The 17,005-nt window shown below is 37.0% G+C and overlaps 2 protein-coding genes across 2 annotated transcripts in view; both read right to left on the bottom strand.

Moving 5' to 3' along the window:
- Positions 1–8,967, bottom strand: part of LOC148955007 (ATP-binding cassette sub-family C member 5-like) — a 30,868-nt gene extending 21,901 nt beyond the window's left edge. The window contains exons 1-4 of the mRNA XM_089104249.1: positions 8,766–8,967; positions 5,663–5,827; positions 3,492–3,650; positions 1,248–1,395 (exon numbers count right to left, since the gene is read on the bottom strand). Of these exons, the coding sequence (XP_088960375.1) occupies positions 1,248–1,395; positions 3,492–3,650; positions 5,663–5,827; positions 8,766–8,941 (648 nt within the window). The 5' untranslated portion in view covers positions 8,942–8,967. The remainder of the gene's footprint in view (positions 1–1,247; positions 1,396–3,491; positions 3,651–5,662; positions 5,828–8,765) is intronic.
- Positions 1–17,005, bottom strand: part of LOC148955006 (tolloid-like protein 2) — an 81,699-nt gene that overhangs the window by 37,419 nt on the left and 27,275 nt on the right. The gene's annotated exons all lie outside the window — the stretch shown is intronic.

The following is a 17,005-nucleotide window of genomic DNA, read 5'->3' as shown; positions in this document are numbered from 1 at the left end:
GTATCTTGGTCCAACTTGCCTGCGGTCGATCACCTTAAGTTGATGTTCTTAGAATCAATTCATGAGGTTACGACAACTAGACTTGTTAATGGGTTAAAAATTCTAGTGTCTTATGGTCCCGATTTTATGTCCGCAAAAGGTAGTCAAACTCATTCTCCATCCATTTTTTTTTTTTTTTTTTTTTTTTTTTTTGGTGAGATCTGTAAATCTTTCTTTGAGACCAGAATTTTTCCAAGTTCACTTAAGCGAGTTCCACTGATCTTACATAAAGATAGACCTCAGTTTGATTCAGCTAATTAAGACCAATATCTTTAGTCTCTGTATTTAGCAGAAATTTTGAAAAGTTAATATTTTGCTGTCTACTTGCCTTTGTTTTAAAAAATTCAAGGTTTTTTTTCATGAATTTCATTTCGGCTTTGTAGATAAATACTGAACATTGTAAGAGGGAGTGCAGCACGTGGTCAAACTTATGGAAGTGTCATGAGAGAGCAGTTCTACGATTTAACGCTAACTGTTGGGCCCTAAATGTCGCCAGGTTTTTTTAACTTCCCTCTGTGATGGATGTCTCTGAGCCAAGTTGAAATTGTATGTTGGTATTATTTATTGCGTTTGGTACTTTACTCTTGCTTGGTTTTTGGCGGGCAATAATTGGTGGCCGGCAGTTCGTCATTTTCATTTTTTGGTGTCTGGTTTTTTGTGGTTGTTTCTTTTTTTTTCATCCCACATTTTCCTCCATAAAGCGTTGCGGAGGGAATATGAGGATGTATTAGTCTGTTATCATTTAAACTTAAAACCTATCTATCTATACCCTGAGCAGACCCTTGAAGCCTATATCTACTAAACCAACAAATATAAAAAAAATTGAAGAAGTATTATTAAAAATTAGAAAAAAAACATACATTAAATTAAAACCATAATGCTTGACACAAAATGTTATAGCAATGCAGTTCGTCATTTTCCTTTTTTTTGGTGTTTCGTTTTTTGTGTTTGTTTCTTGTTGTTTTTTCTTCCTAAATTTCCCTCCATAAAGCCTTGCTGAGGGAATATGAGGATGAATTAGTCTGTTATCATTTGAACTTAAAATCTATCTATCTATACCCTGAGCAGACCCTTCAAACCTATATTTACTAAACCAACAAATACAAAAACTTAAACAAATATTATATAAGATTAAAAAATAAAACCATAAATTAAAGTAAAATCATAAAACTTGGCACAAAATATTATATATGTAAGACTTTACTTACTGGCCCAAGAAATCCCAAAGTTAATGATAAAAGAAAGATTCCCATCGTTATTAACACCCTTGTTCTACAAAAACGCCACATAACACGGCCTAGGGAAGCTTTTTGACGTCCTTGGCATCGTAATTCCTCCAGCCAAAGATATGCAAATCTAAAAAATGCAGAAATTAAGCATAAAAAAAGTCAAGCTTTATCAATTAGAAACCATAAAGTGAGTTCAATTAAGTGGATCCTTCCCATCTTCGTAACACTTTTTTCTTTGAACCAAAGGTACTAGTAGTCCATCAAGCGATAAAGAATGCTAATGCATCATAATCGTTGGAGCTATAATATTTGCAGGCATAGCCTACTTGTAGAGAAGGAGCTAGACAACAAAGCAACTGACCAAATTTAAGAAACCATCATTTTTGGTAGTTGAATTAACCGAAGGCAGGGGTCAGCAACCTATGACCCGCGGGTCACCTAGTGACTCATTTACTAATTTCAAGTATGTCACTTTAGTTGTGAAAAAAAAAAAAAAATCAAGTTATAGCATAAACGTGAAACAAATATTTTGAGAATGTGTTGTTTCAAAAACTAAAAACAACATTTTAGTTTATTGGCAGAGTTGCGATAACGAATAGGTGGAATCCACCTATAACCACCGAACAAAGTTTGCCATTATTAGGAGTGTGGTGTGCGTCTGTGTGTTAGCCTCTCAATTGTGGATCATGCTCCGTAGCATAAGGACAGTGACGCAGTTACTCAGCATCAAAGAAATGCCGTTGTCAAATAGAAAGAGTTCAGAGTCGCTTCGGCCATAAGGCCAAAAATAATGACAAACAGATACAAAACTTTTTGTTATCTAGCAGGGTAATTAGAACTGCAGGTGATGAAACTACCTTTATAAGTAGTGTAAGTAGTATTATCATTCCTGATACCACTAGTGTAAGCAGCACAGCCTACGGTGCCTCAGTCAACTCCGACGCGACACGGATTCTACGAGTTCTGTCCTCACTGATTCGCGCTGTGGACTTGCCACAACGATGAACAGTATGGGTACAACAAGTGTACTACCTATGGGGAGCATGTACTACAATATTTGGCCCACGGTGCCACGGTCTGTACCACCGATATTTTATATGTAATTATCTCTTTGAAGGGGGGCGGGCCCTCAAGTGGAAATTACAATGACGGTGGCTTCAAATACTCTCATCCCAATCCTACCATGGTTCATGGAAAATAATAACAATCATAGAAATATAACTCACTTTTATTTACCAATGTCAAATCTAGTATCATCTATCTCAACTCCGAACAAAGAGGTGACTTCGTTGGCCTATCAAGCTAATGGAACACCAATAATGGAATTTGTAGTATCCATAAATTAAGAATCAATTTAGGCCCAAAATTTAGCAAGCTTGTGAGATAACTCATGCATAATTTTTAATACAAGCCAATGTATTCCCTCTTGCGAAATTGGTTCCTTTAAACTGATATTTAACTAGGCTAGTTACTATGAGAGAATTTAAAGCGTAACTGAAATTACCTTATAGGAAAATCTAGGCCTATATGTAGGAGAAAAAGGACATTTATCTCATAATAAGGAACCGGGCACCAACAGGTGGCCTTAAAAGCTGATCCAAAGCGGACGCTTTAGTGTTTCAGGGGAAAAGTAGTGGAAATAGTTGCTTGGCCAACGTTGATAGTTACGGGAGGTTGCTGAGACGAACCGTAAATAAGAAACTCCGTTTTCGAGGAATTGAGACCAGAACAAACTGCATTTTGGAGAGCATGGAAATCGTTTGATATTAATAGAGTGTCGCCTATGTAAAAGAGGTGGCTAGTTTCAACGGGTCTAGGCATTTACCCCCCAAAAAATACCTCCCAGGACACCCGCCTGAGACTCAAGGTGGGCGGGCCTATTAGGCTTAGGTCGCTTGTTCGCCTTTGAGTCCATGCGCCTTAATGATCATGTGTCAATCAGTTCTCTGAGCCATTTGAAGGCCATTGGAGATAAAAAAAAATTTCAAAGATTTACGACTGAAAATATCCACAGGACTTGCAGGCAACTGGGCAACTGAGATTGTTCATATGCAAAGGGGATGACCGATATTTTCAGTTTGACTCATGACGGACAATATCCATCGGACTTATAGGCAAAACGGGAGACTGAAGATGCCTTGACAGACTTTTTACTCCAGTTGTATAATCTTTTGGCCATGACCTTTTTTAAACAGGTGTTATTGAGGTTGTGTCAAAAGTTACCTTTGAGAATTGTATTCACAGCTATCCAATTGAGAACATACTGGAAGATCGTTAGGTTCTAATCCACGCTCATATGCAATTTTGATAAACTTCCACATCCAAGAAAAAGTCATGAATGAAAAAAAGCCAACTTTGTCCAGCGGCATGATTAAGGATTCCCTGAAAAAAAATGTGCATATAGTAAATATAAAGCACACTAAAGTTAAAAATTTTGAAGTTAAACACACTGCAACAATAAAACAAGATAAGAAAAAAATGCAAAAAAAATGCTTAGCAAGTGGAAAAGGGAAATAAATACAATTATTACAGCTGAAACCTCCACCAAGAAGCAAAATCACAAATTCCAAAAGAAACGAAATTACAAGACAAAAGTAAGAAAACAATAAAAAATAAAGACTAAGAAAAAAATTAAAAAAACATACCAGAATTAAAAGAAACAAAAATAAAATCCGTGGATAACAACACGAGCAAAAAATCAAACTTACAATTAAAAATCAAAGATATAAAACATAGAATTCAAAGAATATTTTCAAAGAGTATACTAAAGACAAAAATGTAATGAACAAAATGAAAATACGTTAAAGAGAAACTTAAAGAGTCAAGAAAACTGTTACGAGCGGAAGCTTTTTGTCGGTCCTTTAGAAAAATCCAATTAACCTTTCTATCGTTACTCAGTAAAATCACAAGCCCTTCAATCCCTTGGAAATTTTACTCAGCTGCCACTATGCTGCTTCAAGAATTAGCTTTATTGATATCTGACATTTTTAGTAAAACTGAGTAACATTACACTGTCAGTGACGATAGTAGATGTTAACTTCTATAAATATAGGTTCTCACCGGAGTGGGATTTCCCCTTTGACAGCCAGATTTTGCGCCACCCAATAAAATAATGTCTAGACGAATATTTGGTTGTATAGACGAATTTGGTTCTATGTATAAACGAATGTTTGGTTGTATAGACGAATTTGGTTCTATGTATAGACGAATGTTTGGTTGTATAAACGAATTTGGTTCTATGTATGGACGAATGTTTGGTTGTATAGACGAATTTGGTTCTATGTATAGACGAATGTTTGGTTTTATAGACGAATTTGGTTCTATGTATAGACGAATGTTTGGTTGTATAGACGAATTTGGTTCTATGTATCGACGAATGTTTGGTTGTATAGACGAATTTGGTTCTATGTATAGACGAATGTTTGGTTGTATAGACGAATTTGGTTCTATGTATGGACGAATGTTTGGTTGTATAGACAAATTTGGTTCTATGTATAGACGAATGTTTGGTTGTATAGACGAATTTGCTTCTATGTATAGACCAATGTTTGACTGTATAGATGAATTTGGTTCTATGTATAGACGAATGTTTGGTTCCCTTCTGTTTCCAATCAGAGTTGGAAATGTTCCTTCTCTGGCCGGCAAAACAGCGTTTATGTTCTAATGCAGCTTCAATGATTTGACTGCAAAGGGGGCTCACAAAAGTGCTACTCAAACCAGCCCCGAAGAAGAAAGTGTCATCTAGCAACTATCAATCTAATTATAATTATTGGGTCTTATGTTAGTTGTGTCAATGATCAGTAAAGGCATATGTTATATGAATGGATCGAATGAAGGGAAGTTAAATCAAGAAAACACGCACGCGAAATCAATGCTTGCGGTTACCCATTAATTTCGAAATACAAAAGAGAGTTGTAACCAGTACGATATTTTATTCGGATACAATTAATTAAATATATCTGAACAGTCAAGAAATTCTGCAACGTGAATTTGGGTTGAAAAAAGTAAGGGAGCAAGTTATGATTCCTGAGTAAAACACTTGTACTTACAGCAGGACTAGGCGTTTTCCACCTCGGTTCAACTCAGATGTTCCATAGGAATTTGTTTTACCATAAGCTCGCGAAACTCAATAGGGTCTGGGATAAGGAAGTAAACAAAAACCCTTAGAGAAGCTTTAATGCTGGAAAATATTACAAATGGAAAATCGATGTACAAAACAAATTGTCATACATTAAAAATGGGAGTTGGGGAACCGATCTCACAATTTTTAAAAGTTTCCGGCATTGATGTGTTTCAGCATCTTGGCTTAAAACCTAATGACTAACTTCACAGCAATCCTGGAAGTTTCACAATGATTCGATTTATTACCTATTAGAATAAAACATAAAACTCACGGGTCTTTACGTCTTCGAATCGGCTTCAAGTGCTTAAGAGAAGTTGAATACTTCGTAAATCCTTTGCCTGTTTTATACTTCGGACATCTAGGCTGGTTTGAATATCGATCCACTAATGGTTTACTTAGCAGTCTATACAAGTGCTCTCGATTTACATTATCCAACCTGCAATACAAAGGTAAGGAAGGCCGAAATACATTTAAACAAAAAACTGACAAAGCAAGAACTGGAAGCTTCCTTATTCATCGTGATCCCTACTCCCTATCTAAGTATCTCAGTCTTCCTACCTGAATCAGGAAATTTTATATCACTTAATTTCGCATTTCCTCTTTTTGTTAGTTGTTTTCTAAAAGAATTTTATAAGGAAAGCTTTAGATGCACGTTTGACTCACTCTATATCAAACCATAAGCTGCAAGAGACATGTGATTCGGTACAACTCTCTAATGCTGCATTGAATGAAAGGCCAAAATGCTTAGGCTACTTTTTACATAGATTATAGAAAATTGTGGTATTTGGCCATCCAGCTGGAGCCAAACGAAAAGCCGGGCGTCCACAAATAGGGTGGAAAGCGGTCATATGAAGGGAATTAAAGGAACTTTGAACTCCATTAAAGGAGGGTAAAGAGTGAAACTGTGAATAGATTGGGGGGGAGGAAATTTGAATGGAAACTTGAACTTCGTGTGAGGGAATAGAGAGTAAAACTTTGAATAGATTGGGTGGGAGGAAATTTGAATGGAAACTTGAACTTTGTGTGAGGGAATAGAGAGTAAAACTTTGAATAGGTGCCTGGTGAACTGGTGCCTCTACGTCGGCCCTTGGAAGCCAAATTGGGTGGGAGGAAATTTGAACTTCGTGTGAGGGAATAGAGAGTATAACTTTGAATAGATTGGGTGGGAGATGAATGGAAACTTGAACTTCATGTGAGGGAATAGAGAGTAAAACTTGGAATAGATTGGGTGGGAGGAAATTTGAATGGAAATTTGAACTTCGTGTGAGGGAATAGAGAGTAAAACTTTGAATAGGTGCCAGGTGAACTGGTGCCTCTACGTGGACCCTTGGAAGCCAAATTGGGTGGGAGGAAATTTGAATGGAAATTTGAACTTCGTGTGAGGGAATAGAGAGTAAAACTTTGAATAGATTGGGTGGGAGGAAATTTGAACTTCATGTGACGTAATAGAGAGTAAAACTTGGAATAGATTGGGTGGGAGGAAATTTGAATGGAAATTTGAACTTCGTGTGAGGGCATAGAGAGTAAAACTTTGAATAGATTGGGTGAGAAGAAATTTGAATGGAAATTTGAACTTCGTGTGAGGGAATAGAGAATAAAACTTTGAATAGATTGGGTGGGAGATGAATGGAAATTTGAACTTCGTGTGACGGAAGAGAGTAAAACTTTGAATAGATTGGGTGGGAGGAAATTTGAATGGAAATTTGAACTTCGTGTGATGGAATAGAGAGTAAAACTTTGAATAGGTTGGGTGGGAGGAAAATGAATGGAAATTTGAACTTCGTGTGATGGAATAGAGTAAAACTTTGAATAGATTGGGTGGGAGGAAATTGAATGGAAATTTGAACTTCGTGTGACGTAATAGAGTAAAACTTTGAATAGATTGGGTGGGATGAAATTTGAACTTTGTGTGATGGAATAGAGAGTAAAACATTGAATAGATTGGGTGGGAGGAAATTTGAATGGAAATTTGAACTTCGTGCTAGGGAATAGAGAGTAAAACTTTGAATAGATTGGGTGGGAGGAAATTTGAACTTCGTGTGAGGGAATAGAGTGTAAAACTTTGAAGAAATTGGGTGAACGAAGGACCGTGGACAGGTGTATTGAAATCAAGCGGCTTGGTAGTAATTTTCTTCAACTTAAAGGATGGGCTAGGAAAAAGATCTTGATTTCAACAGACTAGTGGTGGGAATAATACTATAAGTGGGAAGGTATCTACTTCACAGTGGGAAAGTCAGGCAAACAGGGAGAGGGAGGTGGAGCGGCTTTGGGTTCAGATAACTAATTAGAGAGGAGAAGGGGACCCCTCCCCTCTCATTTTGAGCATTTAGTTCTTGCATTTTAAAAATCAGAGATTAAAAAAAAAGATTTCTAAAACAAAAATGTTGCATCTTCATCAAAAATAAACCTTACACCCCCCCCCATCTTACAAGTTCATGAATTTTCACAACTCCTCGTGAAACATTTGAAAGATGTATTTTCGAGCAACATATTCTTTAGTCCCCCCCCCCTCAAACCCCTTTCTTAATTTCAAAGTTTTAGGGCTACATAGGTTGCACTAAAAAATCCTTTAAAAAATTCATAGTTAAAACAGCTTCAGTGCCTAAATAAAATACTTAAATCACAAAAATTCACGTGGTAAATTATGCAGGTTTTATAACACCTCATTCATATTTTCATTTGTTTCTATGATCTTGAAATAGGGCTTTTTAGAAAATAAATTGGGTGTGACAGTTTATTTTCTATTTAAATTACCAATGGTAATTTTGGTAAAAATACTTCAGACATATTTTTGGCCATTCTTAGGAGTATAAACATCGAATTTATCACTTAAAAATACCAATTCCCGAGAGAGATATAAAGTATTGTTTAAGATAGGAAAACAGCATTAGATCAAAACGGAGGAGATTCACCTTACTCACTTATTTTTTTTTTAGTAGGTTTTATTTAGACAAGCAAACTCAATCTTAGGGGATTGAGCTTGAGGCTTGAGGGATTGAGCCTCTCTCTCTCTCGTCTCTCCCCCCCTCTCTCTCTCTATCTCCCCCCCCTCCCTCTCTCTCTCTCTCTCTCTCTCTCTCTCTCTCTCTCTCTCTCTCTCTCTCTCTCTCTCTCTCTCTCTCTCTCTCTCTCTCTCTCTCTCTCTCTCTCTCTCTCTCTCTCTCTCTCTCTCTCTCTCTCTCTCTCTCTCTCTCTCTCTCTCTCTCTCTCTCTCTCTCTCTCTCTCTCTCTCTCTCTCTCTCTCTCTCTCTCTCTCTCTCTCTCTCTCTCTCTCTCTCTCTCTCTCTCTCTCTCTCTCTCTCTCTCTCTCTCTCTCTCTCTCTCTCTCTCTCTCTCTCTCTCTCTCCCTACTTGAATTAAGGGAAGAAACTCACCCCTCTCCGTTTCCGATATCAAAATCACTCGATTCAACTTCAGAACATAGACCACCGTCACTGTCATCATCTAGATCTATGGGATTTTCGTCACTTGTAGATTGCCTGTTGCGTGTGGCACGTAATAGAGGCAAAGGTGATGGTTCCACTACTGATGTTCCCCGGTCCAGGACCATTATTAAAGATTCATCACTTGAAGACCTGAAATTAAATGGATCATGGATCATGTTTGCAGCAATAGCTTTACTGAAAACACAAAATAATATGTGATTGCCTGTACAATCAAAACGTATTACCGTATAAAAATATGGCATTCTTGTTTATTATGTGCGAACTACTTCCTGTTATCTACTTCCAATAGTTTTACAGATACATGCTGTAATAATTCTGTTATTTTAAATTTTCAAATCTACTCTCTACTTCCATTAGAAAACTTTTTTTATAATTGCATAATTCGGTGTAAGAAATTTTGGTTGTTAGAAATCCAAAGCCGTACTCAACTTTTAATATAACCGTTTTATAGGTGGCGGGCGTTTACCCCCCCCCCCCCCCACCACCCCCGCGGCTGGTTGGTCTCCAATCACTTTTGGCTTAAAAAAGGACTACAACTGTCAATTTCTGATCTAACTAGCACCTTCCGAACTTTCTGCGACCATGAGATGAATTATAAGACTGAAAAATAAAGAATTACTGGGCATTCCAGGAATTACTATACTTATGTTTTAAATATTCAGTCTAATTACATTATTAGATTATTAAACTATTCTTTTATTATATACAATTATTAGACTATTCAAAGCCTCCCTCTTTACACTCTTTCAGGAAGTTCCCATTTCCCTTAAATCTTTCTTTATGACATCTTCCCACCCCAACCGACCAGTCGAAGAAGCTGAGGTAAAGGGTATGGGAAAATGTCTAAAATAAGGATGAACGAAACGGAGAACAAAAAAATACAGCCGACAGTTAGAATACTTGCGTCAGCGACAATTACAGCAACCAAAAACAAAATTGAACAACTAAAAAATATCCAGTTCGAAGATAGGCAGCAGCAAGAATTAAAACGAGTCAAAAACAAAAGTGAAGAACAAAGAGATATGCGGGTACAAGACATGCGACAACGATGAGTAGAACAAATTAAAAATGACAATGAAGAACAAAGAAATATGCGGCTAAAAGACATGCCAAAGCGAGAACAAAAAAATATGGAGCTAGAAGATAAGCGGCAGCAATAATTACAAGTGATAGCGATAAAGCGAGTATCGGAACGTGTCAGAAATGAAGTGAAGAACAAGGATTGTGCTGTTAGAAGACAAGCGACAGCAAAAATCAGACCTAGTCAAAAATGAGAGTGAAGAAGAAAGAAATATAATGCTAAAATAACAACGTCATCACAACCATCGACGTCAACAAAATGTGGCGCAAAACCCATCGGAAACCTACAAATATGCCATAAACCATGTAACTGTTAATTACAAGTCTTTGAGACCCTTCAACGTTATATGTATTGAATGCGGAACCCTCCATTTTACAGAGCAAAGAGTGGCAAATAAAACTGGTTTACTTGGAGGTTGCTACTTACAACGCGAATGAATATATACAAGCCTGCCATATGCAAAGTGCCGGGGCACGAGCAGTATCCCGTCAATTGGTCCGAGCGCCTAGGTATCCCTTTGAATCCTGATCCAGAAACTTTTTTTAAATATCAAACAGAATGGGATTCCCCCAATGGTACCATCTACATAACCTAGTTCATAGATGGCTTTATTGTAAACTACATTTATAGATGGTGACGCATTTGTTTTTCCAACGACATAGTTTTAGCTTAAAATCAGTTTTTCATTGATTGTATGAAATTTAAGTCTGATACATAAATCAAATGTGAGACCGATTATTTCCTATGGTAAAAGAACGTTAGGCTACGTTACTCGACTGAGCCAACAAGTCATTGATGATATTATGTTCTTAAAAATACATTATAGACAATCAATGTATTGTTTTTGGGATGCTAGCCAACTGATGTTAAGCGTCACAATATCGTAACAAGTTATTTGTACAATTGGTTTCTCGATTAGATTTTTGGTTAGTGTTATGATCGACCTGTTTCTGGGTGCCTATTTTTGGCTTCATCCCAAGAATAGGCAGACCACGGTGATTTGAGATGCTTGCTTGACAGACATATTCTTTTGATGGTTCATAAGACTTGTTTCGATCTCCAAAAATTTTAATGACAATAACAGGGCATGTATCATTTTTGTAATGTAATGGCCCTGAGCACATCGGTTTTCCATTACCGAGCTTGCGCATGAGTTTGGGTCCCAATATTCCCATCCAGGACCCCATGTTCCCCTGCAGGGACCTATTCCTCCTCCAGAACCTCAATAACCCTCCCTCCCCCCCGTTCCATTGATTTTTAACTTCAATTTTTTTTACTTAGAAAAAAATTATCAAACCATGATCTGCTGCAAAAATATAAGAATTTATTCTATTTGCTTTATTACTTGTTCATTCATGCTTAAGTTTCTACTCAAAAGAGCGTGAGAGGAATATTAAGGTACAAATTAAGGACGTGATTCGCTATGGAGCAGGGAAGGGGGGAGGGGTGCGCACCTAAGATTTTCTAACGCCATCTTTTCCAGTTTTGTATATTGTCAAACTTCATTGTAGATCCGATCTTGATGGCATAAAATTGCAGAACTTGATGGCAAATCCTAGTTTATTCATTTTGTTCATTGGAACTTCAAAGCCTGCGAGAATATACAGTTCATGTTAAACTGCATGCCAGTCTGTTCGCCTCTCGGCACAACAAACTTGCTACTCATCTAAATTCCCACTCAGAAACTGAAAAGGCTGCTATTACACTAGCGCCTGGTGAGACTGCAATCAGATTTCCCTGCAGTATAAGTTGCTGTCAATCAGAGTTTGCGAGGAGAGACCTCCTGTTTATCCACCTCTACTCCCATATAAAAGATTCAGATGAAGTACCATGTCCTTTTAGAGGTTGTAGTAAGAAGTTTCAAGTACAGAGCTCCCTGCAGTTTCACACTTGCAGAGAACTAAAAAAGAATAAGGCTATAAACCACCTGAACGCTCCCCCTGACCATGATAAAGATTGTGTTGAAGAAAATAATGTGGCCTTAAACAACCTGAAAACTCCCCCTAGCCATGATAAAGATTGTGTTGAAGAAAATGAATCTTCTGAGCCTCTAGACTCAGAAATGCTAGATTTGAACCAAGATAAAATAATGGGAGCTGGTTTTGCAGCTACAAATAAAACATCAGGTTTGAGACAAACATCCTCAGGGGACTCGGGTATCCGTGATATGGAGCCTAGAAGGCAAGCACTTGTATATGGGCTTGCTTTGAGTCTCACTGAGTCTCTTGAAATTGTAGCAGAGGAACTTAAAGAAAGTGTTGCTAAATGCATATTTTCTGTTTTTCAGCCAGATCTGTTTAAGAAAATATGTAACGAAATTGACTGTCAAAATATGCAGGATCCTTTTCTGCTTGTTACAGACCCTGCCACTGGATCACTGAGATCTCAGTACATGAGAGACCAGTATTTTACAAGTTGCGGTACTGTGGTACCGGAACAAGTCTTTATCAGACTTGATAAGTATGGAAATAGAAGATTTGTTCAAGTGGTTTCAATTGCAGCCACCTTGGAGAATCTTTTCAAAGATTGAGGACTTGCATTTCTTGCATTTCTAATGGATTGGTATCATCCTTCAGCAGAAGATGTATATAGAGACTTCTATGATGGTGACCGTTTTGCTTCTTTATATGCTTCTGATCCAGGCATTAAGAAAAATGTGATATTTCTTCAGCTCTACCAAGATGAGGTACAAATAAAAAACAAACTTAAAAAGTCTACATCAGGAAAGTACAGCATTCTAGCTTTTTATATGAGAGTTCTCAACTTCCCACCTTGGCTTCGAGCAAGGCTAGATCTAGTGCCGTTAGTTATGCTAGTGCTGGCACCAGACTTCAAGATCGTTGGTACTGAAAAAATCTTCAAGAAGGTTGTGAATGAATTAGAGTTTCTTTGTACTGAAGGCATTGTGATTGATGGGACAAGGGTCAAACTTATAGTTTTCTGTATATGTGGAGACAACTTGGGTTCGAATTTTATTGGGGGGGGTTGGTGAAATGCTTTAACCGAAATGTGCAGAATCCCTGCAGAGTCTGCATGTTCTCTGGAAAAATGCAGCTAAAGACTATTGGAAAAGTCAGTTTCCTCTTAGAACTAAAGCATCCTATGAGGAATCTTTAAACAAGCTGCAAGACCCAAATGTTAGGAAGCAGTTTGTAAATGGCGTGAACTTCAATTCTGATTTCAATACCTTGCCCAACTTTCATGTGACAAATCTTACATTACCGCCATGCATAGCCCATGACTTGTATGAAGGTGTTATGAAAAGGGATGCAGAAAAATGTTTGCAACGCTTGATTATTGATGGTGTTTTCAAAGAAACAGAGCTTAGTGATTGCGCTCCCAACTTTGACTGCAAGGGTATAGACGCTAAAGACAAACCTCCTCCTTTCTCAAATGATTTCAAGAGCCTTGAAGGTAATGCAATCCAAAATTTGGTATTTCTTCGTCAGTTTTTTCTAACACTTGGCCATTTAGTTTCAAGAAAGGCTGAAAACGAATGTTGGTCTCTAATGTTGCTGATGAGGAAAATTGTATTGCTTGTATCAAGTCGGACATGACACACATGCTTATTGCAAAGTTAGATTTTACAATAAGAATGTACCTTGAATTGAAAGCAAAAATATTTGAGGATGATGAAAATAGGTTCAAGGACCATACAATGCGTCACTTTCCTTTGTATGTGCGAACACTGGGCCCCCTAATTCACTTTCGACTCTTCAGTTTGAATCAAGACATAGATATTTCAAAGATGCTGCTAAAAGTGCATCCTCAACTAGAAATCTGACCAAGACAATGGTCAAGAGTTACCAGAAGTACCAGAATTACCTATCTCTTTCAAATAGAATGTGTCAGGAAATCAGCTGTACAGATTCTAAAAATGGAATACTTGACACTGTTTCCACATGAGCTGGGGAAAGACACATGCTTAGTCCAAGAGCTCATTTTCAAGGGTGCTCTCTATAAGAAAAGACTTTATGTGATTAGCGATGTGACAGACTCAGCTGTGGAAGCTGCTGAAATAGTGGGTGTGGTTAGGTCGCTGGAACAGTCCTTTCTCATTCTGTCAAGGAAATCACTAAGCTATGATCAAGAGCTGGCATATCTTTACTGTGATGCAAAAGAGAGCTCTACTCTTGTTTGCTGGAACATTAGAGAAGTACCTGATTTTAATCTTGATCCTGCATCATCTTATCTCATTCCTGGAAGGTGTTATCCGTCGTTTAGAAGCTTTGTTTTGAAGTTGTGTAGGATTGTTAAAATTAGAGGCTAGCTGTCCTGCCCCATGCCAATGTATCTGTACTTTTCCCTGATGCTTAGTTACAGAGCTTAGTCTTTGATAGTCTTTCATTACGAATCCTGCAATTTTTCTTCAGAGACTTTGAGAGAGATGATCATTGGATGATGTATCAGCACATTATAGCCATAATTTCAAGTTCAAGATAAGGTGTTTCGAATTTAGAAAGCCGAAACATTCTTTCTCTTTTTCGCCTGTTAAACTAATCTTGGACTTTTTAATAATTAGTATGGGAGGAGATGGTTACATTTGCCAAGCGAATACTTCTATAATAGGAATTTCTTTTCTTTTTTCTGGTTATATGTATTAATTACTTTGAATTTCAGAACGCCTTAATCTTTTGGATGTTTCGGTTGAAGCAATGCTTTCTTGTTCAATTTTAAAGGCTACTGTGCTATCTACGTCTTGCTCTAACTGCTGTCTACTTCTAGGTGTAATAGATGTACATATCGCTAAGCTGAGCATCCATCACAAAGACAGCATAACTCTATTTTACAAATATCTCATCTCTGTTTGATATTTGCATAGTTCAAGATCGTTTGTGGCCTTATCTGGGAGTGTTTACTCAAAATAGATTCTTTGTCAGTAAAGTCCATAAAATTGGAATATCAGTAACAGAAGAGGATTATTTCAGCCATATGTTATGAGGAGCTCTTTTCAAAGGGTAAATAAATTCTTAAGTGAAATAGCCTTAACTTGTAAATAGCCTTGACACATTTTTTTTTTTTTTTTTATTTTATTTAGAATATTACTTGACTGGAAATCATTAGTAAGAATGCTTTATATTTTATTTGTTGTCCATGCTTCTGTTGCATGCTTGATTTGCAGGAAGTTTGTATTATATTTTGGGATGATTTAATTGAACTTGCGACTTAAGCAGAAAATCCGTTGCATTTAGTTACTAAGGGCAAGTCCGACGTGACTGATCTTAGGGTAAATTTCGGCAAAATAATAAATTCTTTGTGTTTCCTGAATATGTAGGAAAATGGAACGTTTTAGGGTATCCTTCACTTGTTTTATGAGGGATAAACAAAAAAATACGAGTTTTTTTTTTACTGAAAGTAAAAAGCGACATTTAAACTTAAAACGAACAGAAATTAGCCCGTATATGAAAGGGGCTGTCCCCTCCTCAACACCTCGCTCGTTACCTAAAGTTTTTGTTGTTTTAAAAAATAAAGTTGTGAGACAGTCAAACTTGAGCGTAAAGAGCGAGGCGTTGAGGAGGGGACAGCCCTTTCATATACGGAATAATTACTGTTCGTTTTAAGTTTTAATGTTCCTTCTTACTTTCAGTTGAATATAACAGCATATATGCAACTGGGCTCACCACGATCATGAATATTCGCACACGTGTTATATATTGAAGGATAATTTTTTTTTGTTTTCTGCACACCCTGACACCTGCACTACCTCTCACAACCTGATAAAATGAAATAGACGAATAATTCATCAAAAAAGGTATCATTTCGTAAATATTTTTTATTTAAAAAGTGTCATATAGTTTAATTACTTGATTTAAAGGTCATTTACTTTATTTAACCTTTAAAACAGGTGAAGAAGAAAAATAGAAAAGTGAATAAAGGGCTGTTAGAGCATTTCCTGAATATGTAGGAAAATGGAACGTTTTGGGGAATCATTGACTTGTTTTATGAGGGATTAACTAAAAAAAACGAGTTTTTTTTTTTACTAAAAGTAAGGAGCGACATTAAAGCTTAAGACGAACATAAATTATTCCGTATATGAAAGGGGCTGTCCCCTCCTCAACGCCTCGCTCTTTACGCTAAAGTTTTTATTGTTTTAAAAAATAAAGTTGTGAGACAGTCAAACTTAAGCGTAAAGAGCGAGGCATTGAAGAGGAGGCAGCCCCTTTCATATACGGAATAATTTCTGTTCATTTTAAGTTTTAATGTTGCTTCTTACTTTCAGTTGAAAAAAAATTGTCTTTTTATTTAATTTCTGATTGTTTTTTAAAAAATAATGGGAAATCTGGCGTCCCCTTCATAGAAATGTCCCTTTTCCCAAGGAAATATCCTCCAAGAAAAGATCCTCCCCCGTAACCCCTACTCTGACCCTGACCCCCCACGAGAAAAAAATTCCTCCTGAAAGCGCCTGTATACTTCCCAATTTTCCAATACTATAAGTAAACAATGGGCAAAGTTTATAACTTGCAGCCCTTCCCCCGGGAACAGTGAGGGATTAAGTCATCCTCAAAGACATATTTATTAGATTTTCGACTATGCTGAACACAATGACTATCTCAAAATTTCGATTGGGTGACTTCGTGAAAAAATTAGCATGGGAGGGGGCCTAGTTGCCCTTCAATTTTTTTGGTCACTTAAAAAGGGCACTAGAACTATTAATTTCCGTTCAAATGAGCCCTTTCCCAATATTCTAGGACCACTTTTACTTGATGTGACAAGGAGTCATCCCTCTTTTATATTCTAGGTCTTCCTCCGAAAATAACATCCTGTCTACACTACTGCCGTTACTAGAGATTTCTATCGTAATTGTCGAAGTAATACTGTTAATAACAGCTTGACCTAACCTGAATGCTATACATAATGACATTATTCTCCCGCTGAATAATTACTTATTGTTACGAAGAACCCTTCCTGATTGTAGTAAAATTATGAACTATCTTTGCAGGTATGTTGCCAAGATATGGAACCAGTGAAGAAAGCTCTCCTACCAGAAAGAGTCAGAGTATTTTTAAGCCAACTTTAAAATAATTTTTCTTGATTTTTATTGTAATTTTTTAGTCCAATATTTGTGATGTTTATTATATTGAGTTAT

The sequence above is a fragment of the Artemia sp. Qi Xiang Cuo genome, chromosome 2, assembly GCF_049724085.1.
Source record: "Artemia sp. Qi Xiang Cuo chromosome 2, ASM4972408v1, whole genome shotgun sequence".
Taxonomy (NCBI): Eukaryota; Metazoa; Arthropoda; class Branchiopoda; order Anostraca; family Artemiidae; genus Artemia; species Artemia sp. Qi Xiang Cuo.
The sequence above is the reverse complement of the archived record's forward strand: the minus strand, read 5'-3'. Positions and strand labels throughout refer to the sequence as shown.